The 24379-nt window shown below is 39.8% G+C and overlaps 1 protein-coding gene across 1 annotated transcript; it reads right to left on the bottom strand.

Moving 5' to 3' along the window:
• Positions 1 to 67: 67 nt before the first annotated feature.
• b3gat1b (beta-1,3-glucuronyltransferase 1 (glucuronosyltransferase P) b) lies at positions 68 to 23927 on the bottom strand. The gene is made up of 8 exons (XM_062407080.1): positions 23718 to 23927; positions 12742 to 12998; positions 5436 to 5510; positions 3236 to 3378; positions 2528 to 3039; positions 2037 to 2333; positions 1633 to 1738; positions 68 to 580 (listed from the first exon to the last, which is right to left on the bottom strand). The coding sequence occupies exons 4-7, from the start codon at positions 3345 to 3347 to the stop codon at positions 1652 to 1654; spliced, it is 1008 nt and encodes a 335-aa protein (XP_062263064.1). The 5' UTR covers positions 3348 to 3378; positions 5436 to 5510; positions 12742 to 12998; positions 23718 to 23927; the 3' UTR covers positions 68 to 580; positions 1633 to 1651.
• Positions 23928 to 24379: the final 452 nt, after the last annotated feature.

Below are 24379 nucleotides of genomic sequence, written 5' to 3' on the forward strand. Positions count from 1 at the left end.
AATAATGTGCAGTTGAGCATGTTTAATGTGTGTTGAGGAGTACCAGTTCTCATTAGTGCTGTGTCCAGGGTGCTATCTAAAAAGCTCAGTGTTGTACAGTACAGACGGGGAGGGCTCAGATCCCCCAGTGCAGTCTGTCTCACTTATCACAAGGAACCCTTTTATTCCTCCGTGCAGCCCTGTGCCTGACAGCCAGCGTGCCTCGGAACAAAAGGGTCCTATTTGATCCTGATTGGAGGGTTGGCTGGTGATGTCTGTGCTGAGAGGGCTCTTTATTGCTTGTTTGGCCTCTTCTTCTTGAAGTTTATATCACGTAACATCCTTTGTCCTCGCAGACCTCGCCGGGCTCCTTCTGGCAAGTACAACCGGGGTCTCACATCGGCCTGTGCTCCAGACACAGAACAGGCAGGCTTGTTTTTGTGCAGATGTGCTTTGATGCTCTGGTCGGCACACGCACATGGCTTTGTGCTGCCTCCCGGGGTGGATGGGTGTTTCCTCCATTTCTAGGCTGCACTGAAGAACAGCTACTGTGCTGTGATAATATTTTCGACTCTGGCTCCTCTGAGCTCTGTGGAGTCCCCTGAAACAACAAGTTTACATTTAATCAGTATAAACAAAGAACATGGTCCCTTCATTTCATATTGGAGTTAACTTAATTACAAATTGTAAGTGTGACTTACAGAAATTGTAAGTCATGTCAACCCTGAGTCTTGATTACAACAAGTTCCTGAACACAAAGCAAGGACAATTAATATCCACAAGAGACTATTTTAAATAAATTTAACTCAAATTTAATGGATATATCATTATTTGCACAGTATTTTAACTAATAATGGCCGTACTAATACTAGTACTAATAATAATAATAATAATAAACAGGTATAATTATTTACCACATTTGATAAACATGCTAACATGTGGTTATCTGCTAAAAAACAGAAACTACAGTCAATCTAAAACTTGATCATAAATCATAATACTATTGGACATTATACAAATGTTGACCTGATGGGTCAAAGAATCAATGAAAATATAAGAATTGATCCCAATAGGAGACATGGACTGCCATGTTACATTGCAATCATCCAACAGTTGTCAAGACATTAGAATTGTAATTGTAATGATGCCAGAGACAAAGTCAGGTGATAACTACAATCAGGTACGTTCTGGGATTGTGAGGAAGGCCCCGAGGCAAAACACCTCGGCCTGTCAATGAAGTTGTTCCATACACTTCAGTGTTGCTGACATTTTAACATGTTCAGACTTTTTTCCCTCCTCCATGCACCTTGGATGTAGGTAAAGTTGAACCAGGGACCTTTACTCCTCTAAAATCAACACAAACTCAATTAGATATGAACACGATCAAAATCCATCCAATAGCTGTTCCAATATTCAACTCTGATTCTATTTGATTACAGGAAAAATTACATCCTACTGAGACATTTCAATCAGAACCAAAGTGATGGTGTGGCAGAGAAAGAACTTTGACATTTCATACAAGGTCAGGCATCTGTTTGAAGTAAGGTCCATATCTCACGAGGCACATGTGTGCTCTCCTTCGAACAATCCCCCGAAAATAATCACTGGAGTCAGGAAAGGCTGTGATTTGCATGTCAAAATCTCAGTTTTTACCTGCGTGAGATGAAGTATGTCATATCTCCACGTTAGAGTCTGTAAATCCTTTCTTGCCCTCATTTACCAGCACAGGCTTCTCTGTCCGTGTGTGCCATACTAATATCTGTGGGTAGGAAGATGAGGATGGAACAGAAATTCAGTCGTGTGATGAGGTACTAAGACAGAAATTTTGGTTTGAAAGGCTGTGCAGTGCTAAAATAATACCTAGAGGCAGAATGTGAGCTGTAAAGATGCAGGGTTGGCTGTAAGCTGACAGTTTACTGACTTTAAGAACAACTTGTTATGACAGCCAGGTACATCAAGAGAAGTCTTCCTTACACAACCAGCATTTACTCATGCAACTTGTTTTTTTGCCGGATCACAGGGGTTACACACACACACACAGAGACTCCTTCTCTTACTTTAGTGCAGTTGGCTGCTTTAGGCTCCAAGTCGCCGAGAGTCACCAGCTCCTTTAATAAACTGCTCTCCTGGTATCCTCCCTTCACCCCGCGTAACTTGAAATAAGCCTGAGGTTTGGACAGAATGAGGCGCAGGTTCACCGCAAACCCGGCCATGTCGATGGCGAAGGGCCTGTGAGGGTCGAAAACAGTCTTCCAGCCGTAAACCTTGCCCAAAGAGTTCACTTTAGGGGACTCGTACCGGAGGCCGCCCACGAAAGCCACGGGCCACACCGACACCTTACGGGTGGTACGCATCTGTCAGTGAGAAACACAGACAGAGATACAAGTCACCCATGTAAGTCTTTTTAAGCTCCATAAATGTAGATTTACCTTAAGCACACAACAAGTAGGAAGAAAGGAAAAGGAGGAAGAAACACTCAAGCAGTTGTCTGTCAAAGTCATTTGTAAACCATGTTTATTTATGAATAAAGCTATTATCATCTCCTCACCTCATCAAACAGCTCCAGACTGTACGTGTTGTCATCGTCTGCAAAGTAGACGATCCCAGACACGCTGTTATTTCTGCTGAAGGTCTCCCGGAGCCATCGCAGGGCCAGGTTCCTCTGTATGGTGCCACGTGGTATTCGGGGGTCCCTCGTGTCCCCACGTACCTTGTAGTTCCTGGGCGTTTCCACGTTGATGTGGGTGTAGTTCAGCCCGGTCTCCCCGAGGAGACTGCTGACCAGAGGGGTCCTCCGCTGAGAGTCCTCCACCAGGATCCAGTGCAGGTTGGGCACGTGGAGCAAGGTGTTGGCTAAGCGTGTCAGCTCGGCCTTCTGCACCGGCCGGCTGTAAGTGGGAGTGATGACGTGGATCGTGGGCAGGAAGTCGGACCAGGGTGGAGGACGACTGTAGACGTACTCGGTGCGCACCACCTCCACGATGTCCCGGTTCTGCAGGGAGCAGGACTCCTTGACAGCAAAAGTATTCCTAGAGTTGGAGTGGCCGTCTCGTCTGTCATCTATTAGGACAACAAACATCATATGCAAGAATTAACCCTCGTTACATATGGCTGCATGGCATTCCATCGCAATATAGCATTTTCCCCTCATGTAAGAACATATGCTTATGCTGCAGGTAACAGACAGGCCTCTGGTTGCATCCTGAAGCCATGAGGAATATTGATGGAAAAAACTCTTAGTCAATTTTACTCTCACCGTTTCGGGAGGCGAGCAGAGGAGTCATGTTGCTCTGGTGCCAAACAGTAATGAGCAGAGTCCAAGGCAACACAATCAACACAATGGCGACAATGTCTCGTCTCTTCGGCATCTCCAGGGTCAGACCTGAGTCATGTCAGGACCTGTGAGACATGAACACATGACATGCTGCATTATCACAAGGAGGAGAGCCGTGAAATGAGCTGCTGCAGCTTCACATTTAACAGAAGAGAACAAGCCAGCAAAATATCTTCAAGAAACACGTTTTAAATACTGCTGGACACAATTTTCTGTATTTCATGTATATGTTTTTCCTTCAATGGTTTTCTTTTATATTTGTCATTATTTTCTCAGTTAAATAAATTAAATGAATGCGTTTTTAGGAATTTTCTTCATCATCTCTATATCATACCATACACCGAGGTAGATTCAAGGTGCTGTACAAGGAAAAATACAAACACTTTGAATCAGACAGCACAGTTTAAAACAATGTTTAAGAGTTGAATAAACATTATATTTTTTAAATTGAAGGAAAAAAATCCTACAATTCCCATACACAGAACTTTATCAAATAATTGAGTTAAAATCCAATGATGGTCATGACCTTGTAAAATTGTTTAGCTAAAGGAACTTGGGAATAAAAAAGTTTTAAACCTGGTTTTAAGAATAGCAATTAATGGAACATTACGGAGACCTTCAGGGAGTTGGTTCCAGTGCTTTGCTGCATAGTGAGTAAAAGCTGCTTCTCCATGTTTTGACTGATGTCAAATAGATGTTGTGTTGCTCTCAGATAGAGAGATACACGGTGACAAAATAATGTCTGCACAAGACTCCTTATAGAGCTTAATCTTTAAATGGAACATGGTTTTAGTATATACCTTCAGCCTGTGAATGAGCTTGTTAATTGTATTTTCAAATAACGTGAATAGTATGTTCAACTCCCTGCATGGTGGCCCTCTACGAACAGCAACATGCTGTAGCTGCAAGGCTCATACAACAAGGGAGGAGGCATTTTGTCCAGAAGCACTCTCCGCCTGATGGAGCTGCTTCCAAACAGAAAATAGGTCAGAAAGTGCTCTGAGCTTTTCTTTTTTGTCTCATTTGAAAGCGTGCTTGTGAACAACACAGAACATTTGAACTCATGATTGGAAGAAGGCAGGGGGTTGAAAGCATTGACAAAGACATAGGTTTCTATAGATTCAAGTATAGCCTGCTACTTGGAGGACTTCCATCTATTCTATACTGAGCTTTATTTACCCACAGATGGTCAGAGCTTTATTTCTAAATCTTCCTCTGTTGATGCAAACTCCAACAAGATCACCAAGTAAAGCTGTGGAATTCAGTTCATTTCCACAGCGTGGACTCCATCAGTGCAGTAGTGTACCAAATATAAAAATATAAAAACATTTCTGACAGTAGATTATAAACCCAGGTACACCAAAGAAGAGATGATGGATATTAAGTAGAAGACGAAAAAACATTTTTGGGAATAAGAGAGACAGTCAGAGCAGCAGAGTGGTGAGTATACCAGTGCCTCGTTGTTGCATTAATGGAGTAAGTGCAGTGGAAATAACTTTATATGTCTTTACCATGTCAGCTGCTACAGTTGGCTACAGGCGATTCTCATCAGGTCTTCGTCAGCGACTTGCTTGGTTTTTACGGCACAATATACAAGAGTCACTGTGGCTCAGGAGGCAAATTGGCTAGTTCCTCCTCCAGCATGTCTTCAACAGGTTTAAGTGTCCTTCAGCAAATTTATCCCAATGGTCAAACCAGCCTGGTGTGTGTTTGTGTGTGTATTTTTTTTTGCTACCTCTTAACCACTTCAGCACCAACACTGAACCTGTCACAGCAAGTAGACCTCACAGGGTCCAAAGCCTGGTCCTAATGAGACAATACATCATTTCTGACATCATGGTGAAGGTTAGGGGTAAAATGTGTATTGTGGTTATGCATGAATTTTTTTTATATGGAAGTCAGTGCAAAGTCCTAATAAGGACAGCTGCACAAACCTGAGTGATTGTGTGTGTGTGTGTGTGTGTGTGTGTGTGTGTGTGTGTGTGTGTGTGTGTGTGCATGTGTGTGTGTGTGTGTGTGTGTGTGCATGTGTGTGCCCTCCTTAGTTACAGAAAGTACAGAAGTTTTGGATAAAACACTAGAGGAATATGTATAAATGCAGTCTTTTTGCATTCCATCTTACCTAAATTTATACCCAGCAGACATGGTTCTTCCAGGGTAAGATACTTTGTTGAAGACACCTTCCCTTCGATTCTCCCTGCAGAGAGAACACATGTGAAAGAAGAGAATCCATTAGACAGCATGTCATGTATCTCAGGGTAGAGGTAGACACAAAATAAGATAGAGAATATGTGCATAATATAAACCTTTCACTACAGAGGGAAGAATATTATGTAGAAAAACATACTTGACTAAAGTGCAGTGGCACAGGATGATTGCACAAGGATGCATAGTGTATTTCTGCATTAGTATAACAGATATCGAAATAAATGTATCCATATATATGCTATGTATAGACTGTTATAAGTATATAGTCAAGTATATTATCAATATTAATATCAATGGTATGTGCTATATATGCATAGTTAGAAGTAAAGTTTGTATGCTGATGAAAGTATAACCGCATGTCACGAGACTTACAGTATTTACGGTCTATATATATGATGAATATTTTACATTCAATGTGGAAGCAAAAAAATTTACAAGTTTGTGGGGTTCTGATGTGATTCATTACAAAAGTCATTATGTTTCGGTATGTTCAGGCATTCTTCAGCCCATGACGACCTTAAGCCATAATACTACCGTCAAACTGACAACTGATCAGTTGCTTCAAAAAAAGGTGTCAAAAATGTGACAACCAAAAAAATCTATAATGTGTTTCTGTTGATTATGAAGAGCCCTCTGTGCAGATTTAGTAATTACAACACTGGGTCACATATTGTGGTAATATATGTGGTACTGCTCTGGACCAGTTCACACACTATCTTAAACTGAACGAGACATGCACACTGTCCTCATGTGTCATCCTCTGAGGATATTTTTAACACAAACACACAACTGAAAAAGGACTGATTTAAAGCTGCATAAAAAAAATATGAAATCACACTAACTTATGTCAAAAACAAGACGTTTGTTGATGGGGAAATAAATGGGATTTATGCAAAGTGGTGATAAACTGATGCAGTCAACTGAAATGTCAGAAATAAATAAATGCACTTTGGTGAAGGCTTTCCCATGACTGAGGCTTTATATCTGAATCAATTTAACCCTTTCTATCATTTCTAAATCAGTAATTGAAACGAGGGATACAGATGCTTGATCTTTAATGAAGGGTGCAGGGAAGAACAAGAAAAAGAAATTACACTAAAAAAAATTACCAGATTCAGCTGATATCTATTCTGTATATTTGTTTTTCTGGATTGTTCTTTACAAAGAAATGCAGACTTGTTATAAAATGTACATGTACGTGCATATCCCTTCTCAGGTTACTGACTCTCCATTTGCTCAACATGCCGTTCAGTCCTCAGTCTTCACACCGCAGTCATCTGTGATCACAACTACACAGGCTCCAACCACTCAGTGTGCTTCTTTCCAGATCCTCTGCTGGTTAATCACAAGTCTATAGACCTAATTAATCCCTGATTAAAAAGGATCAAGCTCAGTCTGAGATCAAAGGTTGTGCGGGATAATTAACACATCATGATGGGTTTAATAGGGTCACGTTTAAACAGCATGGCATTGGTGAAGACAAGCTAATTATCCATGCACATCGCGTTCTTCACCTCTTCAACGTTTTGCATCACCATTTTAAGGTGAATTAGCATTGTGACTGCAAGCAACCGCAGAATAAACAAATATGAGACCAGACGATAAAAAAGAGCAAACACCACAAACCGCAGGCGAGGCAGCATAAAGTGAATACACAGTCTAATTGAACAACGCTGTGTGTATCACTATAGAAAGAATCATAATGTCGCAAGCAGATTTTTGGAAAATAACTAAATCCATTGAATATTGCACCGTACAAGTACGTATGAGCTACAGGCAAAATGCCACCAAATTTAGCTGCAGTGATTGAGTTGATATGAGTATTTATCATATAAATGTGGTTATACTTGCACAATGTGTTCAAGAATTATGGCAATTTATGACAGAGAGGTCATGGCAGGTATGGTAGAAAAATCAAATGACAAAAAAACATGAAAGCTGAAGTTTTAATGATCTATTGATAATGTTGGATCAATCTGAATAGAGAAAACACAATCATTTAATCCAACTTATGACTGGTTAAAATATGGACCTTTTTGAGATATCATGTTGACAAAAAGGTTACCTTGACCTTTGACCTTTAACTACGAAAGTAAACCTCACATTAGTTAAGTGACCATTTGTAATAGATTTTAAGAAATTCCATCAAATGTCGCTGAGATGTTGGGTAAACACTTTATTTGACATTTATGACTGTATTTTATTTGTATTACTTGGACCTTAATGTTTTACGTTTTTTACTGTCATTTTGTTGTTTTGTCCTTTGCTTTGGTCAACCAAGTTGTCTTTAAATGTCCAAATAAATAAAATGGACATTGACACTGACAGAGAAATCTAATCAGTTGATCTTTGAGTCAGTTGACAATTTGAAGGAATCCCCTTCTGTTCCATGAATGGATGGACAATCAGAAAACTCAATACCTCCGTCCACTGGCTGTCGATAGTCTGGAGTCAAAACAAAGTCTAACTACATTTTACAAATCAAGAGTTCTCAGCAAATTGGAAAGTTCTCCTGGCCTTGAACAGTAATCACTGGTTTCTTTCCACTAATCTCCATTTGTCCAGTCAGAACTCCTGCAAACTAACAGACAGAGGAAGAACAGATAAAGTGGACACAGACAAAACCTTCTTGGTTGAATTAATTAATGAGGAAAAACAGAATACGTAGTCTGTCGTCCTAACAGATGTGCTGCAGTGAAGCACCACTCTCCCTGTCAATCAAACGCAGTGAACTTTCTGACTGGATCTGATTGTTACAGTTGGTCACGTCTGGCTGCCTGAATATCCGGTGGGCACCAGTGACTCTGTACACACTAACATCCAGTCGCTTCAACATGTTTTTCAATATACCCAACGTCCCAACGCATCAAACTGGCTGATCGTTTAGATTTACAGTCGATGCCAGTATGATATGTACAAATGCTGATAGTTAAAACACTCTACTCCACATATTGTTCTTCACCAGCAAATCTGTTTCATTCTGTTGTTCATATAAAGACAGCAACTAACCAACTAACCAACTAACCAACTAACCAACCAACCAACCAGCCAACCAACCAACCCCCCAACCAACCAACCAGCGTTCATATCCCAGCAAGCAATGTGCAACAGCTTCCACATTATTAACTGATGTTTTTACAGCAGTGGCAGCCAACAAATAATAGGTCCCTGAAAAAGAGAGATTCAGTCAAACAAAATGACTAGAACACACAATTTAAAGCTACTCAAGCTGATACATTTTTTTTAAATGACACATTATGAAAAGAATATATTACTCATGAGTTTGGAATTCGATTATGTCCCAGTCCCATTATGGATTGCCAGACAGCGATTGATCTGGTCTTCAGCTGCTGTTGCCCTAATTTCATGGCTTCTTTTAAAAAACAATGCTCTTATTCATGTGGTTAAAATGTTGCCAAGTTTATCATCACCCTCACAATGTTTGTGGTCTTAGCTGAGATCACTTCCAATTACAATGACTGCAGCGTCATGAGTTTATGATAGTTGTTTATGTTACGTGTAAAGTTTTAAATGAGCAGTATGAGTAGCCTCATTTTAAACAGCCGTTTTGTCTCATCTCTATTGTTCTTTGAAGATAGTTTGGTCTGGCTGATTATCGATATCTCTGCTGCTCTACCGATACCACATGAGATGATGTTTGTTGGAATAGAACAGCACGTGTCGTAAAAGATCAATGAAACATTAGTTTAAAACAAACAACTCAGCCTGTTAAAAATGTTAAAATCTGGTTTTAGTGGCTGTTGATATGAAAAACCCTGAAATCTATGCCAATTAAAAACTCTCATTATAAAACAGTTTATATCATGATGATATTAAATTGTTTATAGTATTTATGGAGAAAAATAATAATGATGACATATGTCTGGTTACTATTCTGCAACATTGAATTTCATATGATGTATTGTGTCATTGCTTTCTAAACACCAATTATTTGGTTTGTTAAAACTTTATAGCTGGAGCTTATTGAACACGTCCACAAGCATTACATTTGCCAAAGCAATGGGGGCCAGTGACAGTCTGATGTTGTCACCTTCTCCAGATTAACTTCTGTAGGGAGAAGCTGTTAAGGTAACACTGGTTCACATTCCCTGTGTTTTATAGGGGATATACGTGTAAATCTGCAGTTCCCATCTGTTTAACTGTTATAGTGTTTCAAGCAAAAATGCATAACGCAAGATGGTAACACCATCACTATCGCTTATCTTTCCATTTTCATTCCTCAAGGATAAATGGGAAAGGGAAATATATTTTAAAACAGTCACACATGAAAATACAGTAGCTCTATTTATCTTTAGAGGTGTTTTTTTTTTATGTAATCCAATCAGCTGACAAGGCACAAGTAAAGACAGGCGTCTAATGATGAGAACAACAATCAACAACCTGTTTGCCCAGAGGGAAACCACACAGAACTGACCTCTGCATAATTACTGTGCATCATTATTTGACTGTGACTGCACAGTGAACTTCTGTCTACTTGGCTACAATGCTGTGATTGTGCTTGTCGAAGCTGGCATCTCTGGCACACAGTGTGTCATTCTGTTTGTTCTGTATTTCAACAGCCACAGACATAATAAATAACCAAGCAGCTATAAATAAACACATCTGTAGGTCAGTACATCACAGGCGGTGTACTGTATGAGTGAATACAGCCGGAGAGACATGTGGATCTTGCTGTAATGCTGGAAAAAAACTCAGGTGTATACATTACAAATCTAATGATTCCCAGCCACTGCTCAGTGATGACAGACCTGGATCACAGAGGCAGGATGGAGGGAGGATTGGTGGAAAGTGCTGCCAGCCTCACTTGACACTTAAAAACATTGAAAGATCCTTACTTAGGTCTCTCTTGACATCAAACCTTGCAGATACGTGTCTTTTTTAATCCAGTCTCAGCTGGGAGATCCATTCTAATGTTGTTAGTGCTAATGACAGTCAAATGGCAGGGGCTGCTGGGGGCTATGAGGCAGATCCAAACCGAGGGCAGGCTGATGAAAGATGCTCCACTTAAAGAGCAATAAGCCTGGAGAACACTGCGCAGAACAAAAGATAGGTGAGGCCTGTGATGTGGATTGTAAATACAGTTACATTTAGCCAGGCATTCAACACTAATGACTACACCTCTTCATTCTTCTTCTTTGTGATCAACCTCCAATCCCTTGTTGTCACACTGTGTCCAGTGCAAATCCTCATTACAAAGAACAGTTATCCAGGCTGGCGGACAGACAGACAGACAGACAGACAGACAGACAGACAGACAGACAGACAGACAGACAGACAGACAGACAGACAGACAGACAGACAGACAGACAATCAAACAAACAAACAAAAAACACAAAAAACAAACAAACAAACAAACAAACAAATTAATAAACTAATCAACTAAAAACCTAATCAATCAATCAATCAATCAATCAATCAAAAAATAATCATATTTTCACAAATCCCAATCCCAATCCCACCTCACAGGACTACACAAGGTGTGACATCCTCTGCCCTTTGACTAGAGTGAGAAAAACTACCCCCAAAAAATTGTTTTAATGAGAGACAAAATATAGACAAATCTGAGAGTCACAAGTGTGGGATCCCTTTCTCAGGACAGACAGAGGCACGATAGATTAAGCATGTAGCAGAGCACATTAACAAAATAATAACATATGGATACATTACACACATTATATGTTATACAGTTATATGATTATTCTGGAGAAAGTCACGCAGCTGCTAAGCAACAACGTTCTCAAGGATTTTAGAGAGAAAGTGGAAGTTGGTCTATAGTCGGCTAAAACTCAGGATGAGTTTTTTGATTTATAGCTTTAATTACAACTATTGTAATACATAACCTGATGATAATGATGATTTATTGTACTGAGTCAAGTATTATTTATAAAGGGCACAATTCCTTTGAATGGCTTTGTTGCAATAAGGTCTACGAGATGTATTGGAATATTTAATACATTTCACAGCAGACAATTATCAATTCTCGTTGTTTAATTCTTACCCAGCTGCGGCTGGGGGCAACTTGCTTGTACCACTGAAAGATCCGAGCAAGCGCTTGGAACAATGAAAACACATTGCTTTTATACAAGTCAGAGCCCTCCTCACAGAGATGCAGAATGTTCATCCAATCAGCTCTCTGCTTTGTTGTAATCAGGCTTACATTTGGTCACCTTCAATCTGAATGAGCGCCCTTTTGAAAGTTTCACAATACAATGGCATCAGGCATCTGCTTAGACTCCCAGTTTCTCTTAGACCCCCGTCTCTGCTGGATTGACCCCTAAAAGACTCTAGGTGTGAAAACATTTTGTCTCAGTAGAGGCACAGAGGAATCTCCAACGAATACACATCTGAGTCTCCTAAACTGACCCCCACATGTTTGCAGTCTTAATAACAGAAAATCTATCATAATTATATACTTGTCATTTCTTTCATTTATACATATCTAAATATAAAATCTGCCATCACAGAGATAAGTGGCTGGTTTAGAAGACGAGATAATTAAAGTTAACAGATCAAGGCTGATGTGAGAGAAACCATCGATATAAATGACAGGATTCTCAGCTGCTCCTGAGATTTCTCTGCTTCAATATACATTAGCTTCAAGGAGATGATGAATTTTGTTTCAAATAATTACAACTTTATCATTAAAGAAGCACATAAAGTCATTGCTTTTGAATAAATTACGTTTGCAATATATTTTAGTCCTGTCAAAGCTAGAAATAGGATTTATGGCTGCAACTAAATTTACTGCACAGGAAGCTTATGATGAACTTTGGAGAACTGTTTATCCTGGCAGCTGTTAGCATTAACATAAACACCTACTGTGACCTTTGCATGTGATTGTTTATGACGGTTGCAGGTAATGTCTGATGTGTTCATGTTTCTGTTTCCATAAGACTCTTATATATGTTGACACAGTCCCTTGCAGATGGTGCAAGATGTTGCTGCTCTTCCAGAGTTTTAATATTCAGCAGGGATTTTAAGGATGAGATCTCTCTGAAATAGTTTTTCAGTTCAGTACCTCTCATGTCTGCCTCTCTCCTGCAGGTGCTCCTCAAAATGTATTTGTGCTTTTTGGGTCACAGAAAAGTTTATTTTATAAAAACAATCTTAATATCAATGAGCACTGACTCTCAATTTAACTAATTCAATTAGAATGTTAATTAAATTCATTACAGTAAAAATAATCAAATGTTACTCACATAAATCAACGTTGATCCACTTCCCCCGTCAGTCTGATGCTGTTGTGCTGTGTTAATGATGTTGGTGCTGATAATGTTGCTGAGCCTCAGTGTGTCAGTTGGGATGAACACAGGCATCCATCAAGTCCTCCTAGTGAAGGAGAACTCGGTTGGTGAACGTACGCGCTGCGGAGTTGGGATGACGACCGGATTTTGTTCACTGCATCCGGTGGGTGCTATCCAATCCTTGGGTCGGGTTGTGTCCTCAGTGCCAGCCCCTGTAGAGACAGAGGAGGTCATCCCTCTGGAAGAATGCTGCTTCTCATTGCAAAAACAAAGGCTGGGATTGTCAAAGCTGGTGGCAAGGGGACAGGCGGAGGGGCAGCCATGGCCGGAGGACTAAGGACAATAGAATAAATCACATAAAAAATGTCACAGCCCCACAAATGGAATTCTTGCTCGGGGATGAAGCAGGATGTGAGAAATTGAGAAAGCCATGCATAACGAGAGGGTTGTTTATCTGACGCATAAACACTGAGTCACATGGTCCACCAGTCATACTGTAAGAGCATTTCTATTCAATTTGCTTTCATTTCCTGAAAAGCATATGAAAGGACTACATCCTGAATGGACCCCTATGCTTGAAAAGTATAATAATGGGTCTGGGGTAAAAATTTGCCGTGATCAGAAGACGTTGTTAGAGCTAGCAGAGGAAGCAGTGAAATGCAGAACAACAATGTCACCACGTAAGGAGGGTGCTGGATGGTGAAAAGCAGTGGCCGTGAACGCCACTGCATATAACAGATGAAACTGTGTTAGATAAGATCACATCTAGACTCTGTATTAGTCCGAGAACTGTTTATTTGTTGACCAGTGTAATGGCACTCTGACATTAGGAAATGGACTAAATGGTGAATCTTATCAAGCATCTAATGAAAGCTCTTCACATTAAGATCAAAGATGTAACACTGTGTTCACCTCATATCTTTCCAGCATGTGGTAAAAGATATTCATGTCAGCTTCTGATTTACAGATCTAAACTCAGACTAAGCGTCTATACACGATACACCAACTGAAAGGCAGCGGTTGAAACATCTAGGAATATCTCATCACTTAAATCCCATTGTGGCCGCACCAGAAAAATAAAAAATGAATCAGTATTATTGCATAAAATCTGCTATAGGCTATTAAAACAAGACATTTTCCCGTTATTATGATGTATAACCTTCAAAAATCACATAGCACAAATAAACATTTCTTGTTATAACAAAATACCATAGCTTGTTGTATATCATTATTGTCAAAACATTTGACAGGATAACTGATAACTTATTCGGCATTGTTATTACTGGTGTTTGAATAAGGAACCAGTGCTTTGAGAACAGAGCAATCGAGGAATAAACTATGACCTGATAATGTTCTAATCAGTCTTGGGTTGAGACATAGTGATGTCCTGCTGTTACTGAGCAGTGTGGGGGAAAGTGAGTCAGTTTACAATTTTAGTTCAACTCATTCAAGGTAAATAGTATATTGTTGATTCAGGAAAGGCTCATATTGTTTTTTTATAATGTGATAAATAACATATTTTACATGTTTTAATGGATATTCAGTCAACAGCTTCTCAAAGTGATGCATCGCCTGTTTTCAAAATTGGGTCTGATGATATTTTAGGAAAATACTGATTTGAAAACCCACCATGAAGAGAATCCAATGGGCTGCTGTGCAGACGTCACTGGTTGAAATGTGCAGTTTTCAAATGAACAGCTATACTATTATGGTAATAGGTATGTTTGTATATTATTCTTGAGCTGCTCTGCCCCCACAGCAATCAACAAATCAAGTCTAATTCAAAAATGAATCACACATCCCACCATGACATCAATGCATTCTGCCTCTTTTTAAAGGCATCAGGCAACAGATTGAAGTGAACAACATTAATCCTTAAAATGATTTCCACTCGCTCTCACATATGAACCAGCCCAATCTCCATTTTCCTATTTTACGTCTTTCTTACGTCTGAGTTATTATTATCTCAGTACTGAATAATTCATATCACTCATCTAGAACATTTCCTAGAAATTAAAAATACTCTCTGGATATGTATGCACCTGCATCGGCCTCATTTCCCTCCAGAAAATCTATTATCTGCTGTTTATCCATGCATATGTTAATAGGCAGCAGAATAATGTAAACAGCCTTTCATGGCCGAGAGTCTTAGCTGCTTTATTATCTGCAGTGCTATTTGAAATGACGTGTGCTTGTAAATAGACGGATAGCAGAAGAAGAATTGCTCTCAGCTCCAGTTTCTCCAAACAGGAATAATCTCTAACCAATGTGTCAGTATGCTGCCCTGTCCTCACCTGACTTACTGAACGCTTCATGTTGCTCACACATGCTGCAAGAGACTTTTTGAGATGAAACAGAGGTTTTGGGACACATTTGTATTTTCTGGTGCCCCCTGTACGAAAGGCTTTGACATCATCCTCTGGTATTTCCCCTGGTCCTCACACATTGCGGCCATTTTATCACCTTTGTCAATCTATCAATATTCTGTGTGCATCTGTTTATGTGCTGAGGCTCAGAGAAATGTCTTTCAGCGTTTGACAGATGGGTGATTAATGATGTTGTTTCAAAGGTGTGACATGCAGAAGCAGAGGTGTGATATTAAGATGCTAATCATTCAAATTCTAATTCAATTTATAGTTCCTGTATCTGGCGGCTTTAAAGTGAATGTCAGGAAAGCACTGTGGATTTTCAGGTGAAATGTGTCTTATGATAATTTGTGTCTTCACTGCAACAGCTCTATCTCCGCTGGTGTCATTTCTCTCACTTTAGTTGTATTTTAATTTACTGGTTACATCTTGTGCACATGTGAGTGTTTGCTTTGAGTCTGGTAAATGGTATTAAGACCATAAGATGACAGATGCTGCATAATTTTGTTAAGGTGTACAGTTTAGTTTCTGCATGGGCCAGTCTGCTTGGGTCCTCGTTTTGTAAATGTTGCCATCCACCCGCTCGCGTGCAGCCAAAAAATGTGTGACCAAGCTGACTCTAGACTACGCACATTTCGTTATTCAACACTTTCCAGTCCAGTTGGCCCGGTACTAGGGTTGGGTTGCAAAAACTAAAAAAGAAGAAGACGAAGAACATGTAAGCTTGGCTGCATTCTGAAAGTCCATTTTGCCTTTGAATCTTCCTAACTGAGTGAAATGACCTGGAAGTAGTTCAGCGGCCGCAATAACATGAGCTGTTTGAATTCTCTAAAGGAAAGGAGCTTCAATGCTTCCTAACTCACCTCCTTCAGCAAAGGAAACCTTCCAGTCGGACCATCCTTTACAAGATGATTTAAACATTATCAGTAAGGGACCTTTTGCTTTAAACAGAATGTCTTACCTACAGGTGAACAATATTGTCATACTGGTGATGTAAAACGATTCAAATTGAAGGTTGCATCAGTTGCATCTGTATTTAGAGCATTAAATATATATAATCATTGATTAATTTCAATGCAGTCACAGAGGCTGAAACTCTTGCCTCAATAAAGGTAAGGGTTAAACTGGATCGTCTCTTCAGTGGTAAGAGGAATGAAGCCTATCTGGCGGGCAGTAAGTACATCAGTGAGTTAACATGAGGTTAGTAGTTTTAGTGTTGTTTTCTAATCAAGCTGTGTCAGAACTGTAATGTAATATATTGGCATATGAAACTACAGCTTACTACTGTGAAGATTTTCACAAGTACAGACTGTGTGAAGTCATTTCAGTGAATGTGTTAATGAGTACTAGATAGCGCTCTGCCAACAAAGCATTTCACAGCTCCCACATGGAAAAAGTTCTCACCTACAGTCCACTTTGCATTGGTAAATACGATCATCTTGTGAGCATATGGCTTGATTAGAAAAAACATAACTTTGGAACTATGATAAACATCTTTGGCCACTAAATACCACAGGGGCTGGATTTCTTATGAAGTCGAAAACAACAACTTAAAGAACGAATATAGACTTGTTCAAGTAATAAGACATTTTCTTCTAATAAAGGAAAGGTTATAATGATAAGCATGCAACACACCCCTGCTCATCTCAGTCCACTCAGGGGTTCGACAGCTCAAGCCATTGTGGTGTGACCAGGAGCGAATTGTTGCTAATCTCAGCTAAAGTTAGCAAACTACACACTCCTCCATTTGCAGCGCTGTTGCAATGGTTTAGTATTTTTATATAAATGCTAAACGGTCGTTTAAATGCATAGATTCTTCCATCACAGTCAGTGGCTGCTTTCAGGGAAACTTACATAGCCTTGGTTCCAGAATAAATCTGTTAAATATACAGACCAGGAAAAAATCTAAATGAAGGTCGAGAATATAAGCAAGCACATTTATTAACAGAGATTGAATTGATTGCTGTCGAGTATTTGGCATCAGATTTGTATCCGTTAATTCATGTTTTTTCAGTTCCAGAGCAAAGTTATTTTCCTATTCATATATTCTAATGTTCACACTCAAATAGCCCCTGCTTGTGCTTAGATTTGCTTGAGCTTAAACTGTGCCCTTATATGCATTGGCTTAACTTGAGCTCTTCTCATCCTGCTCTCCCTGCTTTTGTGCACACAAACGTCTGTTCTAGGATTTGTGGATGTGTTTTGCTTCTTTTTCTACATTAAAGCAGCTTTTAGACATGCACTGAACTCCAGGGATTCTCCGGAGGAGGTGTATGTGTGAATGCAATTGTCCGAGGGAGTGCTTCCGGATTATCTGTATACTTTCTCTGACTTGCTCCCTAGCATAAGGTCAGAAGAAAGTCTTGCCGTGAGCAAGTGGGGGATCACAAGTTAGATGCAAACTTCAACAACAACAAAAACGAGAGCCAACGTCGTTGTCAAAGTGCTGTGAATAAAATCAGGTGATCTTTGCAGCAGAAGTAATAAATAACTTCCTGTTGCTGCCTGCTGCACCCTGCAGCTCCACCTCTCGCCTGAATAATGTGGGGATTTGTTGCTGTTGTGAACGCGTCTGCGCAGAGAACCTCCTGTTGCGTTGTGCAAGTGTGAAAAGAAAACTACGGATAAAAACTATATATCGCAGGTCATGTCTAAAAACGGCTTTAGAGACATACACCCATAACGAGGGAGGGACACATAGACTGTATATAAAAAGATGGGGCAACACTTCACCTGCCAACATTATTGCTGCATTAAATAAATCCAAGTGTAGAAGAAAAGGTCCAACTGCAGAGGAGAAAACTGAGAGCAGACGTTTCATGTGGGAACAGAAGCAACGTGAGAGCGGGGATCGTGCTGACTGTCAGCCTCCTCATCTTCAAATGCCAACCAGCCTCTTCATCAGCTGGACACTGACACATACAAGTCAAAAGATACAAAAAATCTCTTTGGCAAGCACATTTTGAACTCTGCCTAGATTGATTTTGAAAAGACCTTACAGATAACAGCTCAATTACTTTCTGAAATGACAATGGTACAAAGCTATTTTATATATTGTACTTGTTTCTGAATGAGCCACTACCCATAGTAAGCCATGAATATTCAGTCTTGGTGTGATGGTCGGTAAACTCATAAAGTTCTTTTACTTGTAAACTACTGAAAATCGGTGTGAAGTCAAAACAATGTCACGTTGAACTACCCTCTCCCTTCATGCATGAGGAGTCCAATCTCTCCACAATAAAATCTACTTTCATTGTCCAAGTAATCTTAATGTTAAATTTAGACTTTATCATTGATTGTTTCACCATTTTCCATCTTGTGCGCTCAACTGAAACTCTTAAACACCAGAGACTAATTGAATACACTTAAAAGCTTTGAACTTTATGTCAAACTAAAATCTAACTATGAAAACTGCTCGGGAGCTAAAAAAACGAACCAGTACACCTGAGCACATTCTCCTTCTCTGGATTTGGTTATAGGCACACTATAATCGAATTATTGCATGCACTTGGACTTTAACACTTGCAGAATAATTGATCAGTCTCTTCCCATGTTCTTGTTATTTTGCATACTGGATTTGTTGATGGAGTAAATAATGATGTGCTTGTTTCCCTTGAGGAGATCAACATTCATCAAAATGCAGGTCTCATCCCGGTATCAATTCACTAAATATGACCATAATCAAACCAATAATTATGTTGAGATGCTTATACGGCCATGTTGTACCCATTGCATTCTTATGATAGAATTTAAATCAGCAGCCAGAGGCGAATGACAATCAGTTCCATCAGAAATCAGAGTGTATACACGATTGCTGAGCACAAGTGTAATATTCTGCTGGGCATGTAATTAGTTTAATCCAATTATTCTCATGATCAAAGCAAGAAACAGAAATTCTGTGTAAGTAGTTACAGCTAATGGAGCCGCTTCTCATTTTGCCTTGAAGTCAGGGAATATTTTTGCCTCTACATTTGGAAGACATGTGGCAATATTCACAAATAGGAGATGTTCACTTCATTTTTGAGAGACCTTGAGCTTAAGTAAAAAAGAAAACAATGCATCTGATTCACATAAAGTACAGATGCAACCGGAAACCGATTTTATCATCAAACACAAATAAAAACAAATGACAATATAATCGTGATAAAAATGATAAACATAATCGCAGCCACATATACAACAAAGCAAGCAACCACAATCAGGGATGAAGTGAATGGCTGGGCTTTACCATCAAACATTATACAATCATATTCTGAACCATCCTTATTGAAAAAACACACACAACACATATTCTCAGCTGTTGAAAAAGTCTCTCCCAACACAGGAACACTTTAAAAATAGTGCAGTGACATTTGAGTAGTCCAGTCGTCAACACAATGTCTCATTTAGTTGAGGAGACCCACACTGCTGCTCCTTCTCTGTCAGTCAGCTAATGATACTGATGGAGGAAGCAGGACAAGGTCAGGGCACTCATACTCAGCAATCATTTTGTTGTTGTTCTTGCAAGATTGGATATGTTTGTCCATTCCTATCAAGCACATGTCTACTGTGTGTGTGTGTGTGTGTGTGTGTGTGTGTGTTTGTGTGTGTGTGTGTGTTTGTGTATGTCTGTGTTTTCTCTTGTTCAGCTATCTTTGTGAGGACCAGTTTAAGTCTACAACCTACAGAGTTTGGACATTTTGGGAAAGTGAGGTCCTCACTTTGTGACCCCCCTTTAATGGACTGCTTGGGGGTTAAGAGTTGGTTTTAGGGTTAGGGTTAGAATTAGGTTTAGGTTAGGTTAAGGGATAGGGTTAGGCATTGAGTTTGGATGGTTAGGGTTAGGGTAAGAAGCTAAGGAATGCATTATGCCAATGAGTGTCCTCACTAAGATAACTGTACAAACATGAGTGAGCGCATGTAAGTGTATCAGAGACCGAATCACATTATTTCTCCATATGAGCCAAATTGTCAAGTAGACCTTGGCAACGTTTCCTCCTCTCATGATCCCCTTCTGTGGGGTCCCACAGGGCTCTATTCCGGGTCTCATTTCTATAAATATAATGGCGGTGCCATGATTTGTCATCTAATGATTTTTGCCTCTGAATCTAAGATCTATGAATGAAATAAAAGGCATTTGGGCTATTTTCAACTCAGAGTTGTCAGTAGACTAAAGTTTTAGAATCCTGCTATGTTCATTTGACACATTCAACCAAGAGCAAGTCATTACTTTCATCTGCAAATCAATAGAAGGTCAAACATGCTTTGATCTCATCTAGACCTGTCTATTGCAACGCCCTTCATTCCAGTGTCAGCAGGTGGAACAGCCAAAGACCACAAGTGATACAAAACACTGCAAATCCCAGCTGACACTGGGCAAGAGGTGAGGTACTCCCTGGACAAGTCCATAGTGTATCACAGGGCCAACAAACAAAGAGAAAAGTCCATTCTCAGTCACAGTAATGTACTGGCATGCTTATATTCTATGATGATATGTGCAAATTTACATGGTGCGTAACGAACTGCAGATTTCAACAGGTCTAACAGTTGGCCTCATCACCCTGAACATGTGTAACCACATAAACCATGATGAGCCAATCAGCTTTTTTCAACCAGAAATGTGCCAGATTGTGTTTTATGACTCTATACAATATAGATGTTTAACTAATTGGATAAAAGCCACTTGACGATGGCGCTAGTTCATGAGACATTCACTCAAAAACATGAATGTGAACTTCACAGTGGAACTAAACTAAAATTAAAAACATTAGGATTACAATCGAGGTGATGGCCCTCATGTAGTTCAGAGCAATGTAGTGGACCAATCGACGATGAGGCTGACCAAAAATAGATCCACACCACTAGAGGCCTTAACAACTAAAATAATGCCAATTTCCTTACAGGACATAGGAAAGTGAAAACACATCATTAAAGGAAGTCTACAACCACTTCACTGCCAGTTCACTGTTGCATCTACTGTTTGTGATTCAGTCGTTTTCCAGTTTGCATTAAGTAGGTTACTTTGGATGAGACGGTTGTGGGAACTTCCTGAGAGGAACTGAGGAGCATCCCTGAGAACTAAGTCATAAAATATTATATTCTGATCTACAAATGATCTACAACTGAAAATAAAGATACATAAAGAGTACAATGATTTGTAAATTTGAGTACTCACACATGTCTAGTCAAAGTCACACACCAACACCAAGCAAGTGGAACACATGTAAATCAGTTCCACAAATGCAAACTTCACAACCTGGTTAAATATTTATATATATTTATTTATAATTTTCATCTTTCAGAAGCTTTCTGTGTGTCCTTCTTTCATTGAAGATGCATCATTAGCTTACTTGTGTGGACTTAGGGAAGCTTAGTGTTCCAGAATGCAGTACATGATACAATGATTGTCAATGGAGAAATTGTTATATATTATTGTATCATTTCATTAAGTTTCGGAATTTTGAAAACACTTGAATCCAAAAACTGCATTTGGAAATTTGCGTCCAGCGATCATCTCATCATCCATTAATATAAATCGAAATGGACAGAGGCAATGTTACACTCACTCACTGTCTATTCCATTCTATTCCAGCACCGCTTGTACTTGATTATCTTACACCAAGGTTACAGAGATCAATGCAGGTTGTTTTCTCCTGGAAGGGAGTCACTTGATATAAGCCCGACGACCACTTGAGCCAAAAGACCCAATCAGCAAGCGTTTGTCCTCTTTTCCAAAATTCTCAGTTTCTGCCCATCCAGACTAAAATGCAGCCTGGAGTTTTCAAACTAAAACAGGCCCGGCAGCGCTTCCAAACGATGCCAGGTTTCTATCTGTGGCAGAGTTGATGTTGACTTCAGAGCACTCAGCCTCCTGCATTGTACGATGCTGATTGATGCAGTGTAATCTTTACTACTCTTTTTTTCTGCTCATGATGGTGGAGCGAGGACGCGCTCTGTGTATTGATCCGCTCACACAGCTTTTCCTTCCGCTTAAACTGAGAGCTCGCCTCTGATCCTAACCAGCTTTCAAGTGGGGAAAACAACCTCAAACAATCTGAATCAAAGGCACTTTTTAGGAACATACTGTGCACAGCACAGTATGCAGATCAAAAAAATGGCAAGAGCGCCGGGCTGGTCCAAAGTGTAATGATTTTCTCTTGAACCTCCTTCTGAGCTTCTGATGCATTTGATTTGGTTTCCATAGGAACTGATGCGGAATCAAAATGTTTGGGAAGGATTTCAAATTCTCCATGAAATTCTCTTCTGATTAACTCCCGACAGGTTTTCCTTCTAGATCAAACTATTCAAAAGCGACCACTGATGAGCAACATATTACCAAATAGCTCTTTTAGACTTAACAATCTATCAAATATAATTTAGCCATGATATACTCCTGTGGCAATCAAATATTATATATCTGACAAACACTGAGGTGACTCCGCACAGATGCTGAACAGACAATTTGTTTTTTTGTGGCTCCCCACAGTTTACGCCGTGCTTTGTATGGAAAACATCTAGCTCTACTGACTCACTTGTACACTCTTTGGGAGGTTTGAGTGTAGTATACTCCGTATGCAAGTGAAAAGTGAGACTTATAGAGCATTAAAAGAGAATTGGATCAGCAGTTGAAGGAATGTTGCTCTTAAAGTCCGAAAATGATGTTTTGTAAATATTTCAGTAGTGTTGCGATTGTATAAATACCACTGACACAACATTGTTTAGCGCTTTGTTGTCTGAGATTGATGGATGGATAGATGGATAGATAGATAGATAGATAGATAGATAGATAGATAGATAGATAGATAGATAGATAGATAGATAGATAGATAGATAGATAGCCCAATTAAAATCCAAACATATTGTGCAGAGCTCAAGTGTGTGCAAATATTGTCAATTAATATATATATTAAGAAATACTGAGCTTAAGTGAAGGGAAACATAACATTAAACCAACACTGAACATGTTGTGAATAGAATTACTGATGTAAAGCATTTGTCGGAGTAGGCTGTGCAAATAGTCAACAAATAGTCAGTTGTTATTGAAACAAATGTATAGTAAACTTTAAATTGAAGAAAAACCTGACCTAGGACAAAAAGCAAACATTTTAATTCTACGAATACACTTCCTGCTATGATAACAATTATGTTTATTCCATTCTTCACTCGGTAGTAAGATGTTTTTATGTGGCAAGTTGGTATCAAGCTGCCAGACAGAATCTTCAAGATCGTCCAAAGTCTAATTCAATGTTTCATGTTCATATATAGTGCTCAGCAGAGCCAAGAATGACAGAGAACAAAGGCATTTCACAAACAAGACCAGATTTCATGCTTAAAAAGATGCTAAACATATCGGAAAAACCAACGATTCTAGCTTTCTATAAATCAGCATCAAAGTTCTTTGTAGTTGAGCCACAGACAGCTGGTTGGATAAACTCATCCCTGCTGTACCTTGAGTTTTAGTCAACGTGCACTACAGTATGATGTTAAACCCAGCAAAGCAAAAAACAGTCAGGCAGAGTATGTGTCATGTCTGTCTCTCCTGAATCTTCCAATGTGCTGACAGAAAGAAGAGGAAAAGGTTCAGACCTTAATTGTGATGTAGACTGTGCACGTCGCCTCCTCCTCCTCCTCCTCCTCCTCTTCCTCTGCTGCCTCTGCCTCCGAGCTCAGTCTGATCTCATCACACACGTAAAATGCTCTCTGCTGCCGTCAACGTCTCAATGGTGTGTCTGCCACCCACATGTGAGTGCTGCGTCCCTCAATGAATGAATGCATGAATAGAGCTTACAGGTGTACATGTCCGGAATGCACGCCGGAGCTCGGGCTCTGCTCCAGTGCTCACAGACTGAGATGTGGGAGAAGAGGGGGCAGCTTATTTGGCACTAAACCCTCCCTCCATCCCTCCCTCTATTCCACTCTCCTCCCTCCCCTCTTCCTCTCTCTGTCACTCTTTCTCTCCTCTCATTCCACTTCAACCATTTTTTCTGCTGCTGCTCGGCTCTTGCACCAAACGAGTTCCATCGACTTCCTCCTGCCTGCTGTTTATATTAATTGTCTGATTCCAGCAGGAGTGTGTGTGTCTGTGTGTGTGTGTGTTTGTGTGTGTGTGTGTGTGTGTGTGTGTGTGTGTGTGTGTGTGTGTGTGGTGTGTGTGTGTGTGTGTGTGTGTGTGTGTGTGTGTGTGTGTGTGTGTGTTTGTGTGTGTGCGTTTGTGTGTATGTGTGTGTGTGTGTTTGTGTGTGAGGAAG

The sequence above is a fragment of the Platichthys flesus genome, chromosome 15 (assembly GCF_949316205.1).
Source record: "Platichthys flesus chromosome 15, fPlaFle2.1, whole genome shotgun sequence".
Classification (NCBI taxonomy): Eukaryota; Metazoa; Chordata; class Actinopteri; order Pleuronectiformes; family Pleuronectidae; genus Platichthys; species Platichthys flesus.